Raw genomic sequence first — 17,856 nt, forward strand, 5'->3', positions numbered from 1 at the left:
GGAGGTAGTAGTGCCCTTGTTTGTTGCGCTAAATTCCATCTCTAGCTCGTGTTCATTTAAAGGCGCCTTTCCCTCAGTTGAAACGCAAACCGTTCCAAACACTTAAGGCGATGCGTGGAACACGAAGGTTGCGCGCTTATTTGACGCGGCTCGCGATTAATTCATCAGTCACATCTGGTTTTCATTGTCCGCCGCTTGAGGTTAGCTTTTAGCGTATACCGTAGGTTAGTATGGATCCTCTGAAGGACGTAGTTCGTGATATTTTGGACAATATTAAAATCGTAAAATATTATAGAGACAATGATAATTACCAATGTGAAATTAGATGCTCTTTATCTTCTGAGGCCGCTGTGGCCGAGCGGTTCTAGGCGCTTCAGTCCCGAACCGCGCTGCTGCTACGGTTACAGGTTCGAATCCTGCCTCGGGCATGGATGTGTGTGATGTCTTTAGGTTAGTTAGGTTTAAGTAGTTCTAAGTCTTGGGGACTGATGACCTCAAATGTTAAATTCCATAGTGCTTAGAGCCAACCATTTTATCTTCTGCAACCGATAACGAAACAAGGTGTGGTTATTTCATTGCAAAATTTTCGGAGTCAGTTCAAACAAATTGTACTATGATGAGGCGTTATTCTCAGGAGATACGATATGATTGTAGAAAAGTATATAATTGTCATGGCCAAAGTCCTTGCCGCAGTGGTAACACCGGTTCCCGTCGGATCACCGAACTTAAACACTGTCGGGCTTGGCTATCACTTGGATGGGTCATCGTCCAGGTCTGCCGAGTGCTGTTGGGAAGAGAGGTGCACTCAGCCCTTGTGAGGTCAATTGAGGAGCTACTTGACTGAGAAGTAACGACTCCAGTCACCAAAACTGACAACGGAGAGGAGAGCGGAATGCTGACGACACGGCCCTCCGTATCCGCATCCGCTGACGCCTGAGGACTGAGGATCACACGGCGGCCGGTCGGTACCGTTGGGCCTTTAAGGCCTTTTCGGATGGTGCTGGTTTTGTTTGCTTTGTAAAACTGTCGTCTTTCGGAACGAAACAAAAATTAAGACCAAACGAAGAGCAAAGGAAATACACTATCAAATTTTGAAACGTAACGAAGAGTACCTTAAAAGTCACCGTTCATGAGATAGGGTTGAATGGCCTAATAGAGATTGACTACTCGTATAATCATGCCCATCGAGTCAATGTCGCCTGGCCACTGAAACTTCTGCGTTCTTCTGAAGACTTTACAAATCAATTTGAATCGTATTTTGAAGGTGGTATGATAGTTGCAGCAGGCAAATCTTAAAATGAAATGACTATCATTGAGGAATCACAGAAAAACGCTTACATTACGTTGTGTAATACACAAAAAATAATGCCCTTGACTGTCAAGTTAACACGGAAAATGGCGCCATCGAAGCTATGGGAAGCGAGAAATCAGTGATGTTATCGGCCTTTTAAAGCAAAAGAAGACTGAGTTATATAACATAAATGTATATATTTCGGTCAAAGAAGAAAAACAGCATGCCTTATGTGGTGTCACCGCCAGACACCACACTTGCTAGGTGGTAGCTTAAATCGGCCGCGGTCCATTTAGTACATGTCGGACCCGCGTGTCGCCACTGTGTAATCGCAGACCTAGCGCCACCACCAAGGCAGGTCTCGTGATACGAGAGAGCACTCGCCCGAGTTGTACGAGAACCTAGCTACCGCCCAGTTGTACGAGAACCTAGCTACCGACCAGATGTACGAAGCCTTTCTCTCTCATTAGCCGAGAGACAGAATAGCCATCAGCTAAGTTAAATGCTACGAACTAGCAAGGCGCCATTTGTATCAGTGCCTATAGCTTACGAGTATTCAAGAGAGATGTATTCCAAGGACTAATAAAAAGATAAGTAATAAGCATCTACATACTTTTCTTCTTATTCATTTATAAGTTCTCATGTTCCAGACTTCACGCCCGTCTGCGTTAGCCTTGCGTGCCCTATCGGCTGCAGCGTTAGTGTAGCTTGCATTTTCAGCCATCTCAACTTCACGGTGTCGGCCCAGATACCGACACAACACCTTATAATAACAATACAATGACTGTTTATGGCTGGTTTGGCAGATGAAATTTTGCATTTTAATTCCCATTCAGTACACACAGAACGTGCTCCAAAACGAACACAGAATTGTAGGGCTCAGTCAGTGCGCATGTAATTATACTGTAACCTCATGCACAGTTGGAGAACGCAAGCCTTGAACTGAACACGAGTTTAGAAAAGGAATTAGACCTGCAAACCCGAGTGTGCTTCAGGACACCCATGCTGCTGGTACACAGGAAAAGAAATACGCGCCCCGGGCCCGTTAGTGTTCAACCGTACATCAAATGCACCTTACCTCTTAGCTATCCTAGGTGGCCGATTAGCTCGCTTACATATCCTTAACGTTCCAAGACCCAGGTTCAAATGGTTCAAATGGCTCTGAGCACTATGCGACTTAACATCTGAGGTCATCAGTCCCCTAGAACTTAGAACTACTTAAACCTAACTAACCTAAGGACATCACACACATCCATGCCCGAGGCAGGATTCGAACCTGCGACCGTAGCGGTCACGCGGCTCCAGACTGAAGCGCCTAGAACCGCACGGCCACACCGGCCGGCCAAGACCCAGGTTTAAGACCCCTAAGAATAACAGGTGCTGCCATGACTTTGTTAAACTTCATCTGTGTGTGTTCCGTAGCTCTATTTGTAGCTTTTTTTCCATATACCCAACAGATTGCGTTACATTTTAGGATCTTGATATCAATTTCTGTGTCGAAATTTCATCCTAACTCCAGCCGAGATACTGTAAGTGGGTTATCTACTCCATTATTACATTATTTATTGCAATTTTAGAAGTGATGGGTGACTTTTCCCTTCATTGCAATAACTTTTGTTTTATTGGTCGAGATTTGCACGTTATCTTTAGAAACCTACAAATTAAGTTGGTAGAGGACACTTTGAAGATTATTTTCATGTTCTTGGGTTATTATTTGGTCATCTGCATATAGTAGGGCACTAGAACATTTCTCTCTATTGACCTTTATGCTGTAAGTGATACTTTGTTTCCAAGGTCAGACTAGGTCATCTCTGTAGATGCTGAAGAGAATTGGAGGAAGGCCACTTCCTTATCTAACTCCCAGAGTTATTGCTAAGTGCTTAGATATTTTATCTTCATCTTCGATTGTAATTTTGGTCTCGTTGTAAGGATCTTCAGTAGAGTTAATGAAATTCGTTATGAGGCATTTTTCCCCATAATTTGCCACAATAGCTATCTACTGACGTTGTCGAAAGCGTTTTCATACTCCACATAGGATATATGAATCTCATAGTTAACTTTTTCCCTGTTCTCCACAAGTTTATACTAAAGATACCATCAGTGAAGGATCGTCCAGTTCTAATAGCCATTTTTTCTTTAATAAAACAGTGTCATACAGATAGCGCAGTCTATCATTTATGTTAATGCTATAGATTTTACAGCCCGTGTTAACGAGGCTACGTTTTGTGTAGTTATTTAGGTCACTTATGGTGCCTTTATTGAATATAGAGAAAATTTTAGTTCTGTCCCACGCTTCATGTACGTCAACTGCAGCCCAAAAAAGTTGAATGAGATGTAGCATGCGGTCCTTCAGCGGATGATCCCCGTATTTAAACATTTCAGCATTTATTCCGCCTGTCCAGGCTGCTTTCCTGTTCTTGAATTTTTGAATTTCAATATCCAAGGGAACTGCCAAGGGGGAGGTGACCTTCAGGAAAAGAATGTACACGTTGCTTTCCCGTTATTCAGTTTTTGAAAAGCTATATCCAACGCTACTGCCAAGGGGGAGGTGACCTTCACAAGAAGAATGAATAATCAGCGAAAGGATAACGTTCTTCGTGTCGGGGCGTGGGATGTCAGAAGCTTGGACATAGTAGGGAAGCTAGAAAATCAGAAAAGGGAAATGCAAAGTCTCAATCGAGATGTAGTAGAGATCACTGAAGTGAGAAGGAAAGAAGAAAGCGGTTTCTGGTCAGATGAGTACAGGGTAATACCAAGAGCAGCAGAAAATGGAACAACGGGAGCAGGATTCGTTATGAACAGGACGGTAGGGGAGAGAGTGCATTACAGTGGAGAATTCAGTGATGAGGCTGTTCTTATCAGAACCGACAGCAAACCAACACCAACAACGATAGCTCAGGTATACATGCCGACATCTCAGACTGAAGATGAAGAGATGGAGAAAGCGTATCAGGATATTGAAATGGTAATACAGTACGTAAAGGGAGATGAAAATCTACTAGTCATGTGGGACAGGAATGATGTTATAGAGGAAATAGTAGAAGAAATTGTTATAGGAAAACATGGGCTTGGGACAAGAAACGAGAGAGGAGAAAAAAAAAATGTTCAAAAATGTGTGTGAAATCCTATGGGACTTAACTGCTAAGGTCATCAGTCCCTAAGCTTACACACTACTTAACCTAAATTATCCTAAGGACAAACACACACAGACCCATGCCCGAGGGAGGTCTCGAATCTCCGCCGGGACCAGCAGCACAGAGAGAGGAGAAAGACTAAGTCGGATAGATGGTCAGAGACAGAGCACCTCGTGTTCCTGCTGCTAATAAGGAGAGTACACCTTTCGTTTGATATTTATTTTTACGAGGGCGCAACACGAGCGACTTATTTACAGATATATGTGTACTTACTAGATTGTTTTTGTAATGCCTGGCGTGTTCCAGTGCTTACTAGGCACAAGCTTTTATTTTAATGATATTGTAGCGTACAACATCGCCGTTGTTATGGACTATTACATCGACCCTCGAATCGTACATGCTTTTGTTTGTTTTGGTTAGTGTAGCTCTGTGTCGGACAGGCCGTCAGAGACAGAGCACCTCGTGTTCCTGCTACTAATAAGACGAGTACACCGTTCACTTGTTATATATTTTTACGAGCTTCTAACAGGAGCGACTTACTTACAAATACCTGTGTAGTTACTAGATTAGTTTTGTAATTTCTTGCGTATTCGTGTGCTTACTAGGCAGAACCTTTTATTTTAATAACCACATAGCCTACAGTACCGACATTGTTATCGATCTTCGTATCATATAGGCTTTTGTTTGTTTTGGTTAGTGTAGCTCAGTGTCAGTTAGACCATCAGTAAGAGAGCACTTCAAATTCCTGCTGCTAATAAGCCTAATACACCGTTGGTTTGTTACACATTTTTACGAGTTTCAAACAGGAGCGACTGCATTAATGGATAGGGACTGTGATTGCTGTGTACAGATGCGATCTGAGTTGGTGATCCTCCACTCAATGCTCTAGGCTGCTTTGGCTTGTGTCACACAGCTTGAGGCTGCTGCCAAGGGGCGTCATTGTGGGGGGTTGGTCGGACATGGGTATGCGAGAGATGTCAAGCACGTCCCACGTGTCCCCTGATCAGTCTACTACTGTGACCACCCCAGATACCACCTGCACTGAGGTTGACCCCTCATTGCAATGTCTGGCAGGCAGCAGAAGACATTCCGAGGGGCTGATCGTAGGGCCTCCCCCGTTCATTGGACGAACATGTTTCGGGCGTTATCTGTGGCTGACGAAGTCTCTAAGCCGGATGCAGTCGTCCACCCTGTTCCAGAGGAACTTTTTCAGCCCACAAGGTCTGGGCATTCTCAGAGGGTGGGTTTGCTGCTAGTTGGGAGCTCCATCGTTAGATGCATAATGGGGCCCCTTAGGAACATGGATGCCAAAGAGGGGAAGGAACCAAGTATGCACTCCCTGTGCATACCAGGGGGAGTCATTCTGGACGTGGAAAGGGTGCTTCCTGATGTCATGAAGAGTACAGGGTGCAGCCAGCTGCAGGTGGTAGCTCATGTTGGTACAAATGACGTATGTGGATCGGATGAGATTCCCTCTGGTTTCAGACGACTAGCGGAAATGGTAAAGACTGCCAGTCTTTCTTGCGAGATCAAAGCGGAGCTCACCATCTGGAGCATTGTCGATAGAACTGACTGTGGTCCTTTGAAGGAGAGCCGAGGGTCTGAATGGGAGGCTCAGGCAGTTCTGTGACCGTGTAGGGTGCAGATTCCTTGACTTGCACCATTGGGTGGTGTTTTCAGGTCCACTTAATAGGTCAGGAGTCCACTACAGACATGAAGCAGCTGCACGGGTAGCGGAGGCTGTGTGGAAGGGACTGGGCGTTTTTTTGGGTTAGAGGGTCTTAGAAAACCACAGAAAGGCCGTCCGTCTAAAACAGGGTGGGTAAAACACAGCAAGGTAGTTATAGAAACGATTGGTATAGTAGTTGTAAATTGTGATACCTGTGTTGGCAAAGAACCAAAGCTCCCAGACCTAATTGAAAGCACTGAAGCTCAAATAGTTATAGATACAGAAGGCTGGATAAAGCCAGAAATAAGTTCGGCAGAAATTTTTTCAAATGATCTAACAGTGAGTACTGGGACAACCTGTGTATGACCCCAAAGTACCGTTATCCAAGATGGCGGCGATGAAGTCATCCAAGATGGCGGCGATGACGTCATCCAAGATGGCGGCTGTGACGTAATTGAACATGGCGGATTTTGGATGCAAGTCTGCATTTTAGTGGGGAAGTGCCACACCCCCCTCCCCCAGAAAAAATGGCTGGTAGTCCAAATTCCAACAGGATAATGCACCACACTGTGGATATAACTACTAAGCAAAGATAATCGTTAGAAGATAGATCACTTGGCATACCTCCACTAACCTAAGTCACCTGACCACCACTTCTTCCATTGAAGAAGTTTGGATTTTGGTGCTAAACAAAGGTCAATTCACATCTCTCTACTAAGCTAAGAAAATGGCGTGAAAGAAAGGACACTTGTACTAACCTCAGTCATCTGACCACCACCTCCACCTAGGGATTCGTGGGAAAAGGACTTGGACATAAGTGTTTATTTTATTATTTTCATGCAGTACAGCCATCCAGTGTGTTCACCTCGAGTTTCAGACTCCAACTGACTTAGTTCAAAATGGTTCAAATGGCTGTGAGCACTATGGGACTTAACTTCTGAGGTTATCAGTACCCTAGAACGTAGAACTACTTAAACCTAACTAACATAAGGACATCACACACATCCATGCCCTAGGCAGGATTCGAACCTGCGACCGTAGCGGTCGCGCGGTTCCAGACTGTAGCGCCTAGAACCGCTCGACCACTCTGGCCGGCCAACTGACTTAGTACAAATCGAGACCACCAGAGGGCACTCTCATCTGTGATGTAATCCAAGATGGCGGCATACATTGTGTTCGCCATGAGGTCTGGACTCAAACTGAATTAATACACAGTACTGGCACCAGGAAGCGCTACCATGATGCAGGTACCATAATCCAAGATGGCGGCAAACTGTGTTCACCACGAGGTGTAGTATATATTGACACCACCAGAAGCGCTACCATGGACTTTGAATGAATTTTCGCTGGTGCTACAACACCTGATGTCCACCATGATCCTCTACTGATCGCCACGTCCCCTAACAACCCATGTTGGCTGGTAACGTGTACTAACGTGCAGTAACGTGTACCAGTGCGCACAGTGCATGATGTCATCCAAGATGGTGGGGCGAAATGACCGGAAAACGACAATGCCTATGGTAAACATTAGTCATAATGTTTTGCAAGCAATGTCTCCACCATGAGATCTGGACTCCAAGTGACCTAGTACACGTTACTGTCACCAGAGGGTACTGTCATCCCTCCTGTGACCTAATCCCAGATGGTGGCCTGTAGAGGGAATATGGCGCGAAAATGACTCAGGTTGTGCTGGGCTGCTGGGGAGCGTAAGGAAGGAGTGCACTCTATTTAGTTTGGAACATTTTATTTAGTGATGGAGTATATTTATCACACTGATGCAAAACACTCGCCCTGATGTGCTTGGGGTCACAATACACAGTCTGCAGACACGCAAACAACTCCTAATTTTCCGAAATAATTTTTGTACAGACCTGCAAACTGCTCCTAAATAACGCAGCACAGTGGTGTGTAGACACTCTCAGTAATCGTAAACTGTCGAAATAAGGCATGGCACAGCCTACAGATCCACTGGCAAAGTAATGCAATCAACACGTGCAAGCACAGCCCCCCCCCCCCCCCCGCCCTCCCTGCAACACCCTGTCCACCGGACTGTGAAGTGAAACGGTCATTAGCTGTCAGGCCACGCACAGATGCCCATACGCATGAGGTGGGGACATCACTTTCATACTTGATTTCTGAGAGATTCCAAATACGTGTTCACCTAGACACACATGCTGACGTGATCAGGCGGGAGCACAGCTGCAAGCCACCCCAAACGCAGGTGCAAGTGGCATCTAGGCGCCGTTGATGACACGATCGGATGGGAGTGAAGACTTATTTACAGAGCGCAGACACTCCAAGCTGGCCCTCGCACATGGGTTCGTTCCTACCCTGGCTGTAACTGCAGTCTGGCGAAGATGCTGCAGAAATCCATTCCAGAATAACAGAAGCTGCTTGCTACTTAGCGATTCTAATGGACCATGTGTGATGTGTGGCTGAAGCTTCTCTGTGTGTAGCTACTTACCATCGCAAGTGCATCTAGCAACGTTCTCAACATTATACGGAAGCCACATTGCTATCTAAAATAATAACCTAGTCGAAGTCTAGTAAATTGCATAGTCTCCCAGAAATACTTAACATAAACTTTTGTAGGAGTTTTCATGTAGTCTCACCTTGTATGCACGGAAATTCATGCCCTAACAGAACCAGTTTACGAAAATAGCACAGAATAACATCGAATGCACTCTTCCCAGTGATCCTAACACGATACCCCAGTCCATCATGTGTTACCCTTCCTGCTTTCAACACACACAAATGTTCCCACCGCTATGTAGAGTCTCCTATATCCCAGCACAAGGGATGTGAATGAATCGAGTATTATGATTGGCTCTTATCGAATTTACCAACCGAATTATTGATGCCGTTGGTATTGAATCACCATCCACCTCTTGTTTCTGGGACTTTCAGAGGTAAAATTATTTTACACAGATCGTTAAATTTCATTGACAGTTAAACCCCCAAAGTTGTTTACAGATCATCAAATACATATGAGAATCACAAGAATATTAGAAGCCAAGAGCACATTTACCAGTATAACTACAATTAAATATTATGACTGCTGCTATGGTCTGACACCGACCTATGTACAGTTAATGTCTCCCCTTGACGGTTGTCCTTCTGGACCCAATCTCATTTTCTATAGTACACCTAATCTCCGCCATTGTCTATGTGTTTAATCTATATGTCCCTCACGATACGACACACAGTCATCCTCTCTAGTCATGCCACAACATAAGTCACAGTAACTTTACAATGCAATATATACACATTTTACACAAAATAAGCCACATTAACTTTAAAAAGCAATATATACACATTTTACACAAACAGTGCAGTTCCCTTTTATATCTGTACAGCACCCAAAAAAATTGTCATATGCCTACACTCACACCGACTTTGTGTCACAATGCTCCTCAGTTCTAGGGAAGCACCGTCCACCCTCTCTTTATTTCTGCAGACGTGACATTTAGCGGCAATAAACTATTTTACACTGATCGCCATATTGCACCAACAACTAAACCCCACAAAGTGCCATACATATCGTCAAATATGGAAAGACACTTAGTCAATTACACTGTCCTCCCACTGAGGCCAGGAGCTTGAATATTAGTGCATGAAACCGATCTCCAACTCAGCAATATATCAACATGTACCATGTCGCTGTAGTAAACATACAATTAGAGTCCTACACCATACAAAATCACCCCTTTTTCATCAGAAAGCCCTCAGTGAATCGAAGTAACTCTCACAACTGATATGCAAAGTCAGACTCGTTTCCCCCTTGGTACATACGCGCTACCGTTTCTGGTCCAGTCCTGCCTGCTTGCTTGCCTTTCTACACCCATCTTCTGACTCTGGGATTACACAAACACAAGTATTTACACATGGTTTGCTATAATATTATATCATTTTCGCGGTACTTCTCGATATCAAGCACACAGCAGTAGCCTCCCGATCGCTCATGAAACATAATTCTGAAGATATAGACTGGAAATTATTTCTCTACAAAGCCGAAACTTTAGCTAGGTGGCGCGTGCTCTAGACCACTGAGTAACTAGAAACAAACTCATAAACAATGATATTTCCACCCACGAATACCGATCTCGCTCATGTAAGAGATTCCAAATCATCCCTATAATTTACAAGCCAACTAAGGTCTTTCCCATGTCTAGAGAACAGGCAAATGTATCTTCCACATGCCAGATGCACACACCACAATCGATCTTCTCTCAACTAAATAAAGGCGCGAAATCTGCAGAAGCAATCAACCAAACAATTTACATGGGAGGGAATAACGGTCCAGCGCAAACACATCTCCATACACAATCTTCTCAAATTTCCACTTGATCACAAAAGCCATCCATCTTACGATCGCAGTCTCAATTAAATGTCATTCTACAATACGCAAAGTAATTTCCTTTACACAAACACATACTTCATAAACCTGAAACTAAAATGTGAACATTTCACGCATCCCCCACTACTAAGTATAATACTTCATCAATAGATGATTGCCTACAATACCAAATAATACTGACCGAAAATCAACCATGTGTGTGCATGTGTCTTAGATTTCTTCCTGCCAGGGCTACCACTGTGTCTTGGAAAGAGAGACACAATTGGCCAGATATTAAAAAAAAAAAAACGATCACAACAACTACTGCATGTTACTCTCACAAGCAATCTTGGTTCTACAGGTGCACACAAGTATCCATGTCAAAAGCTATACCCAATTTTACGAATCGAGGTACGACATTACCTCTGAATGAGGTGATTTTTTCCGGACAAATAGCATGACGGTGACTGTAGGAATGTGTATTATCAGCCCACAATGCAACCTCATTAAAAAATTACAGCATTTTGAAAGTGATTCTGCTAAGGAACGTAGTAAGTAAGCGGTATTTGCCACTCGCTCAGCCAGCCGGAGTGGCCGAGTGGTTCTAGGCGCTACAGTCTGGAACCGTGCGACCACTATGGTCGCAGGTTCGAAGTCCTGCCTCGGGCATGGATGTGTGTGATGTCCTTAGGTTAGTTAGGTTTAAGTAGTTCTAAGTTCTAGGGGATTGATGACCTCAGAAGTTAAGTCCTATAGTACTCAGAGCCATTTGAACCACTTTGAACCACTCCCTCAAACCGATAATTCTGCGGTATTTCTAGCACATTCTTCGTCGAGACCTTATAAGAGCTTCTGCGATACACCCACTGAGTTATAGGTGATGACTGATTGAGAAAAAAGACAAACAGTAGTGGTAGATGATGTGCCAATTGAGGTCTTAATAAATGTACACTAGCTTCTCAGATCTCTAGTGTTACGCTATCCGCTAGAAATGATGTCCATTATTTTGAATCGGGTCTTTCCATTCAAGCACATACCTGTGTTGGATCCTATTGACAATTCCTTTAATTATTACGACCATTACTCAATCATATTTCTGGCACTCGCATATCTCGAAACGAGTCACCTCTCCCGAACCTAGCTGCTACAGTAAAATTCCAACATGGTTTTAGTCACCCCCAACGCATCCTGCAACTGCTCGCATTTCTACAACTTTCCGCATGTGATCGTTCCAATTTAAGTCGGATCTGAACATAAGTTGGAGAAAGACATATACACCACCTTCTGCAACCCATGTAGAAACAGCACGACCTGAGTTACAGCAACAGGACCGTGTTTTGAACATCCTGTGGAAATGTGCGCAATGTGGTACTTCTCCAAACTAGATACAGATACTACTGCTCGAAGCAGATTCGCGTCCATTCAAATCAGTCAGCACAACATGCTATCATCGTTATTATCTACCCCCAACAGAGAAAAATTACGAACTATAAAAGCTCATCCGATTTACAAGTCACCTAGACACCGATGATAGCGCAATGACACGTACCTGTTTAGCGGTCCAGCGCGGAGAAAGAAATTTCGCTATTCTTCCCCAGAATAGCGCAGCGCGCAGCCATCCAATTATTCGTAATGGTATATGCAGTCCCTATCCGAATTTACACATCACACTGCTGCTGATACTGCCTCCTGTGTCTTACGGCGGATACCATAACAAGCCACACATCAGCTTATTGTAAACAAAAGACGCTTACAACATAAGGGAACTGGAAGAGTTTGCTAGCTTTATGCAGAGTCCCCAAACTACAGTCCGAAGGTCATTCACTAGCTCTACATTTAGACTCGTCTGTCACACTGATAGACTAGCTGATAGCTCTATGTTCCATTTCGGCTCATTCCTCATATTGCAGTCATGTACGCGAGCACTGTTCCATTGCTATCAATCCTCAGAAGGTGTCACCCATCCACGAAAAATCTCATTCCCCAACTCAGACAAGCGCTGTCAGTCAATCATTATGTGGTAACCAACAGCGCGCCAATGTACGGATGGAATGGAAAAGACACCACCAATATACTGTAATAATAAGCATCACAGTTGATAGTGTGAGCAATTTTAGCAATTTTACAGTAACTTCAACACCGGCCAATGATGTGACAGCATGTCTCGTCAATTTCAGTGTCATAGCTAAACCACCCCCTCCCCACTTTGCGAGTATAATTGTGAACATGGATAGATGATTGTGCAGTACGTCCATTCAGTGTTAATTCTCATTCATGTTTTAGTTGATCGGACAGTTTTCATAGCATTTTTCGGCGTGAATCATCAACCAGAGATTTTATAATGCTGTTCCCATCCTTCTAAAGTTATTACATTTATTTTGACTGTATCCTTTTCTTTCTCGTTTATGTGTCATTAATTTGTATGCTATTGTCTATCGCCTGTGAATGCCATTTTCAATATCATTAATGAAACGTTCCCATCATCCCTGTTGCTTTTTCCTCGTTGTATTTTTAGCTACATTTCGTTTCATGTTATACATCAGGAGGTGTTCTTGAGAATGTGATTGTAGGTTTATATTATAGGTTTTATTTGTTTCCCTGCTTTCTCCATCTGCTCATTGCAAATTCAATCGAATCTAGGGCTCTTACAGTCAACAGTTTGTTTAGCTAGTCCTGACTCAAAGAGATATCTAAAACTTTTCATTTGGAGGAGTTGAATCTTGTGTTTTCCTACACATTTAGGGCTATTTTTCCGTTTCGTTTTCCTTTATCTAATCCAAATCTGAAGTTTGAGCTTATCATGGAGAGATCTGAGTCAATATTCAGTCCTCTAAAAGTATGTGTGTCAATCACTTATGAGGCTGTCCTCGTGTTAGCAATTACATTATCAATAAGGGATCTAGTCCTCTTTGTGCTCCATGTATATTTAGTAATATTTTCATTTCGAAAAAAGTTATAGACAGCGAAACTCAAATGAAAAATGTATGATATTCTTACCGAAAATATAAGTTTTGGTAAATTGAGTTGATTATCCATTTTAGACGGAAGACGAACATTCATTCGTTAGAAGTGTTTACTTCCTGGAATGGTTCAAATGTCTCTGAGCACTATGGGACTTAACATCTGAGGTCATCAGTCCCCTAGACTTAGAACTATTTAAACCGATCTAACCTAAGGACATCACACACATCCATTCCCGAGGCAGGATTCGAACCTGCGACCGTAGCAGTCGCGCGGTTCCGGACTGAAGCGCCTCGAACCGCTCGGCCACCGAGGCCGGCGATAAACAAGGAATTAATCACTATGACCAGTATGAGTAAAAGTACAATGCCCTCTTCCTTAACAGAAGATAAATTAGCTCTTAAATTATGACATGTTGTGTAATTTCCAAAGTAGGCTGCGCAAATCATATGGCTGAATTATACATCATTGTGTAGTTCACATTTATCGCACCGTGTATTTGTATCCCACGGCGTGTAGAAGCTCTAAAAACACACTTCATATGAAAAATTTCTTCACTCAAGGAACTCCTTAAGCTCTGGTTGTGCAATTTCATGTCGTAGAAAATCGATCGTATACGACAAAAACGAGGCATTCTGTGTTGGAGCCATTACAGGCTGCACAGGGTGTACAGTAGCAAACACGTTTTCTAGTCGTCATTCGTAATGCATTAGTTCTTACTAACTACCTTGAAAGACAACAAGTATAAAGGGACTTAGGGAAACGACAGCAAATTTGACGTTGCCCTAGTTCCTGCACTGCTGAAAATCAGATTCCTATGCAAGTCAAAAGAATACTGGCCAAATTTTGCTGAAATCTGAACCCAACTGTATTCCATTAAGAGGAATATCAGGTACTGTGTTTATTGATTACTGACAGTGTAATAAAATTTAATGAAAAAAAGTGCTTGAAGAGAATCAGTAAAACATTCTCCGAGAATGTCACAAGGTATATTGCCTTAAATCGAATAGTTGAGGCAGAATGTGCTGTTATGTGAGTCAACACTATTTCCTAAATATCAAAACAGGAAACAGTTCATAGCTTATCATGGAATCCAAAGGGTAATGATGAATTTCTAAGTGCTAAAAATGGAGGTATGAGAAAACATGATGAAATTAAACATTCACTAATTAGGAACTTTATTAAGATGAGAAGGTAATTGGGTCAGAGCGTTCACGTACTTCATGATTCGAAATATCCCTTGGAGTCGAAGACAGGCAAGAGACACTCTAAGTACCTTAAGTACTTCTCACTCCTACAGGATGTTCGGCGGAGCTTCTCCATTTGCTCCTGAAAGTTTTCAGACTGTGAGTCAAGCGGAGGCCCCATGTCGTCGGTCCGGAGTAAGAACGGCAGGATTTTGAAGGCTGTTATGACAGCTACTGTCCCAAAGTGGTCCATGTCTCTGCGCAGCTGCTCCAGCGGGTAGGTATCCGCCTGCTGCTGCAGCCCCAGGGCCCACAGTGTGTGCTGCAGGGTGCTGTGGTACTCGGACAGCAGCAGGTCTGTGTGCTGCTGCAGCACCTCCAGGCTGGCGCTGGAGTGTAAAAAGTACTGCAGGTCTTCCGCTGGAGACCCCACGTGCAAGCCCTGGAACATACACCTGAGATAATTTCATATCTCAGACAAGCATATCAATATATACTTTAACACAAGGAAAACAAAATTACTTCAAGCTTGGTTTCTAGAAACTCTGACTGCTTTGTCCGCCACACGTGCTCTTTGTGTGAACTTCAGTGGAACTATACTACAAGGGTGAGTCAAATAAAAACGTTAAATATTTTTAAAATATTGTTTATTTTGAAGAAGTGGTACAAAGCTGTATCACTTTTCAACATAATCTCCCCCACGCTCATAGCAAGTCCTCCAGCGGTTACAAAGTGCATAAATTCCTTCAGAAAAAAATTCTTTTGGTTGTCCACACAACCATTCATGCACCGCCTGGCGTACCTCTTCATCAGAACGGAACTTCTTTCCTCCCATTGCGTCTTTGAGTGGTCCAGATATATGGAAATCACTTGGGGCAAGGTCTGGTGGGTATGGTGGATGAGGAAGACACTCAAAATGCAGGTCTGTGATTGTTGCAACTGTTGTCGGGGCAGTGTGGGGCCTTTCATTGTCATGTCGCAAAATGACACCTGCTGGCAGCAATCCACGTCGCTTTGATTTGATTGCATGTCGCATATGACTTTTTTAAGAGATCTGTATATAGTGCACTGGTGACAGTGGTCGCTCTAGGCATGTAATGCTCCAAAATGACGCCTTTTTCGTCCCAAAAGAGAGTCAACATAACCCTCCCTGCTGATTGTTCTGTTAGAAACTTCTTTGGTTTTGGTGATGAGGAATTGCGCCATTCCTTGCTCGCTCACTTCGTTTCCGGTTGTTGGAAGTGAACCCAGGTTTCGTCTCCAGTAACGATTCTTGCAAGGAAGCCATCACCTTCTCGCTCAAAGCGCCCAGCAAGTTATTCACAAGCATCAACACGTCGTTCTCTCATTTCAGGAGTCAGCTGCCACGGCACCCATCTTGCAGATAAACTGGAGCACATCATGCACAATGTGGTGTGTTGACCCATGACTAATCTGTAAACATGCTGCAATGTCATTCAGTGTCACTCGGCGGTTTTCCTTCACTATGGCTTCAACTGCTGCAGTGTTCTGTGGAGTCAAAACTCGTTGTGCCTGAACTGGACGAGGAGCATCTTCCACTGAAGTCACACCATTTGCGAACTTCCTACTCCATTCGTAGACTTCCTGCTGTGACAAACATGCATCACTGTACTGAACCATCATTCGTCGATGAATTTCAATAGGTTTCACACCATCACTATTCAAAAACCGAATAACGGAACGCTGTTCTTCCCTGGTGCAAGTAGCCAGTGGGGCGGACATCTTAATACTGATACTGCGACGGTATGTGTGCATCTGCTCTATGCTGCCACCTACAGGCCATTCTGCACGCTGTTTGTAGCACGCTTACCAACTTACAGGATAACGGCGCGAAATTTAGATTTGTTATTACAAATTTAAGGTTTTCATTTGACTCGCCCTTGTATAAATACCGCGGAGCTGGCAACGATATTAAACAGGGGGCAGGTCGATACTATGGCATAAAGTATTTGCAAATTTCATTCCATGAACTCAGTTGGACAGTAACTATGCCTCGTAGACAGGCGTGTGAACAATAATATACGGAGATGTCAGCATCAGCATTTGGGGGGGGGGGGGGGGGAAGTCTGGTTGGCCTAAAAGGTACCGGTTGCAGTAATCGACGAATCGTTCGACATTTGAATAGGGGCGATACCAGCATTCGACAATGTAGCCAAGAATAGTAAACCATGGCGGAACACAGTGTCAAAAAGGAAGCGGTCGACCTAGAGAGAGCAATCGTCAGAGGGCACTCAGGTTCCCAGATTAATCATTATAATCGATCCGACGGGCACGTGGTGTTTCAATGACCAAAAGGACCATCAAGAGGCGGATCATAGAAAGAGGGCTGAGTTCACTGCGTCCCTTGCGACGCCTACGCCAATAAGCCCGTTTGCTTTGGTATCGGATACATTCGGCCTGGAATCTCATAAGACAGGATAGAATTATCTTCATTGATGAGTTCCTCTTCGAAATGAGCCCCGATGATGGCGAAGATGAGTCAGAAGATGCCCTGGACAGCGACGGGATACCAGCCTGAGTAATGGCCATTTCATAGGAGGACCCCTTTCGATGTTATCCGCGGCACCCTCAGAGCTCAGCAGCACGTCGACGATATTCTACGCCACGTTTTGTTGTGGCAAGCCTTTCTGGGCTTACATTTCATCAAGGTAATGCCCCCCCCCCCCCCCCCCCCGCACACTTTTCTACTACTTCTCATCGTGCTGCCCAAGCCCTACTTTGTCCAGCAAGGTCGCCAAATAGCTTAGAGCATTATCTGCAGAGCCTTCCAACCATCTCGGGATTCTGACGATCTAAGGCGCCCATTGGACAGAATTTTGCACGATATCTCTCACTGAGGACATCCAACAACTCTATCAATGAGTGCCAAGACGACAGCTGCTTGCGTAACGGCCAGAGGTGGAGCAACACGTCACTGACCTGCTCAGTTTGTGAATGTCCTTCTCTTGAATAAGTCATCAATCTTTTCTGAAACTGTAACAATCTGTTTGTGCCACGTGTCTACCTACTTCCGTCCCATTCAGATAACTTCTTCGAGGTGCGTATTTTTTTTTTTTTTTGTCTTAGAGTGTATTACACGAACTATAGTTTGTTTCCCTGTCTCAAGCCTACGGAAATAAAATGTGCCTTTCTTTTAACGAATTTGAAAGCAATATTTTATCTGCAGATTCTAAAAATAATCCCAAAAAAATTTTGGTCGTACGTAAAATCTATGAACGCTACAAATATTCAACAGCTTCTCTTGCTGATACTACGGG

The 17,856-nt window shown here is 43.8% G+C and overlaps 1 protein-coding gene across 1 annotated transcript in view; it reads right to left on the bottom strand.

Annotated features, from left to right (window-relative positions):
• Positions 1 to 14,612: 14,612 nt before the first annotated feature.
• LOC126456120 (uncharacterized) overlaps positions 14,613 to 17,856 on the bottom strand; it is a 50,161-nt gene continuing 46,917 nt past the window's right edge. The window contains exon 2 of the mRNA XM_050091874.1: positions 14,613 to 15,020. Coding sequence (XP_049947831.1) covers positions 14,613 to 15,020 — 408 coding nt within the window. The remainder of the gene's footprint in view (positions 15,021 to 17,856) is intronic.

Source organism: Schistocerca serialis, chromosome 2, assembly GCF_023864345.2.
Source record: "Schistocerca serialis cubense isolate TAMUIC-IGC-003099 chromosome 2, iqSchSeri2.2, whole genome shotgun sequence".
In the NCBI taxonomy this organism is placed as follows: domain Eukaryota; kingdom Metazoa; phylum Arthropoda; class Insecta; order Orthoptera; family Acrididae; genus Schistocerca; species Schistocerca serialis.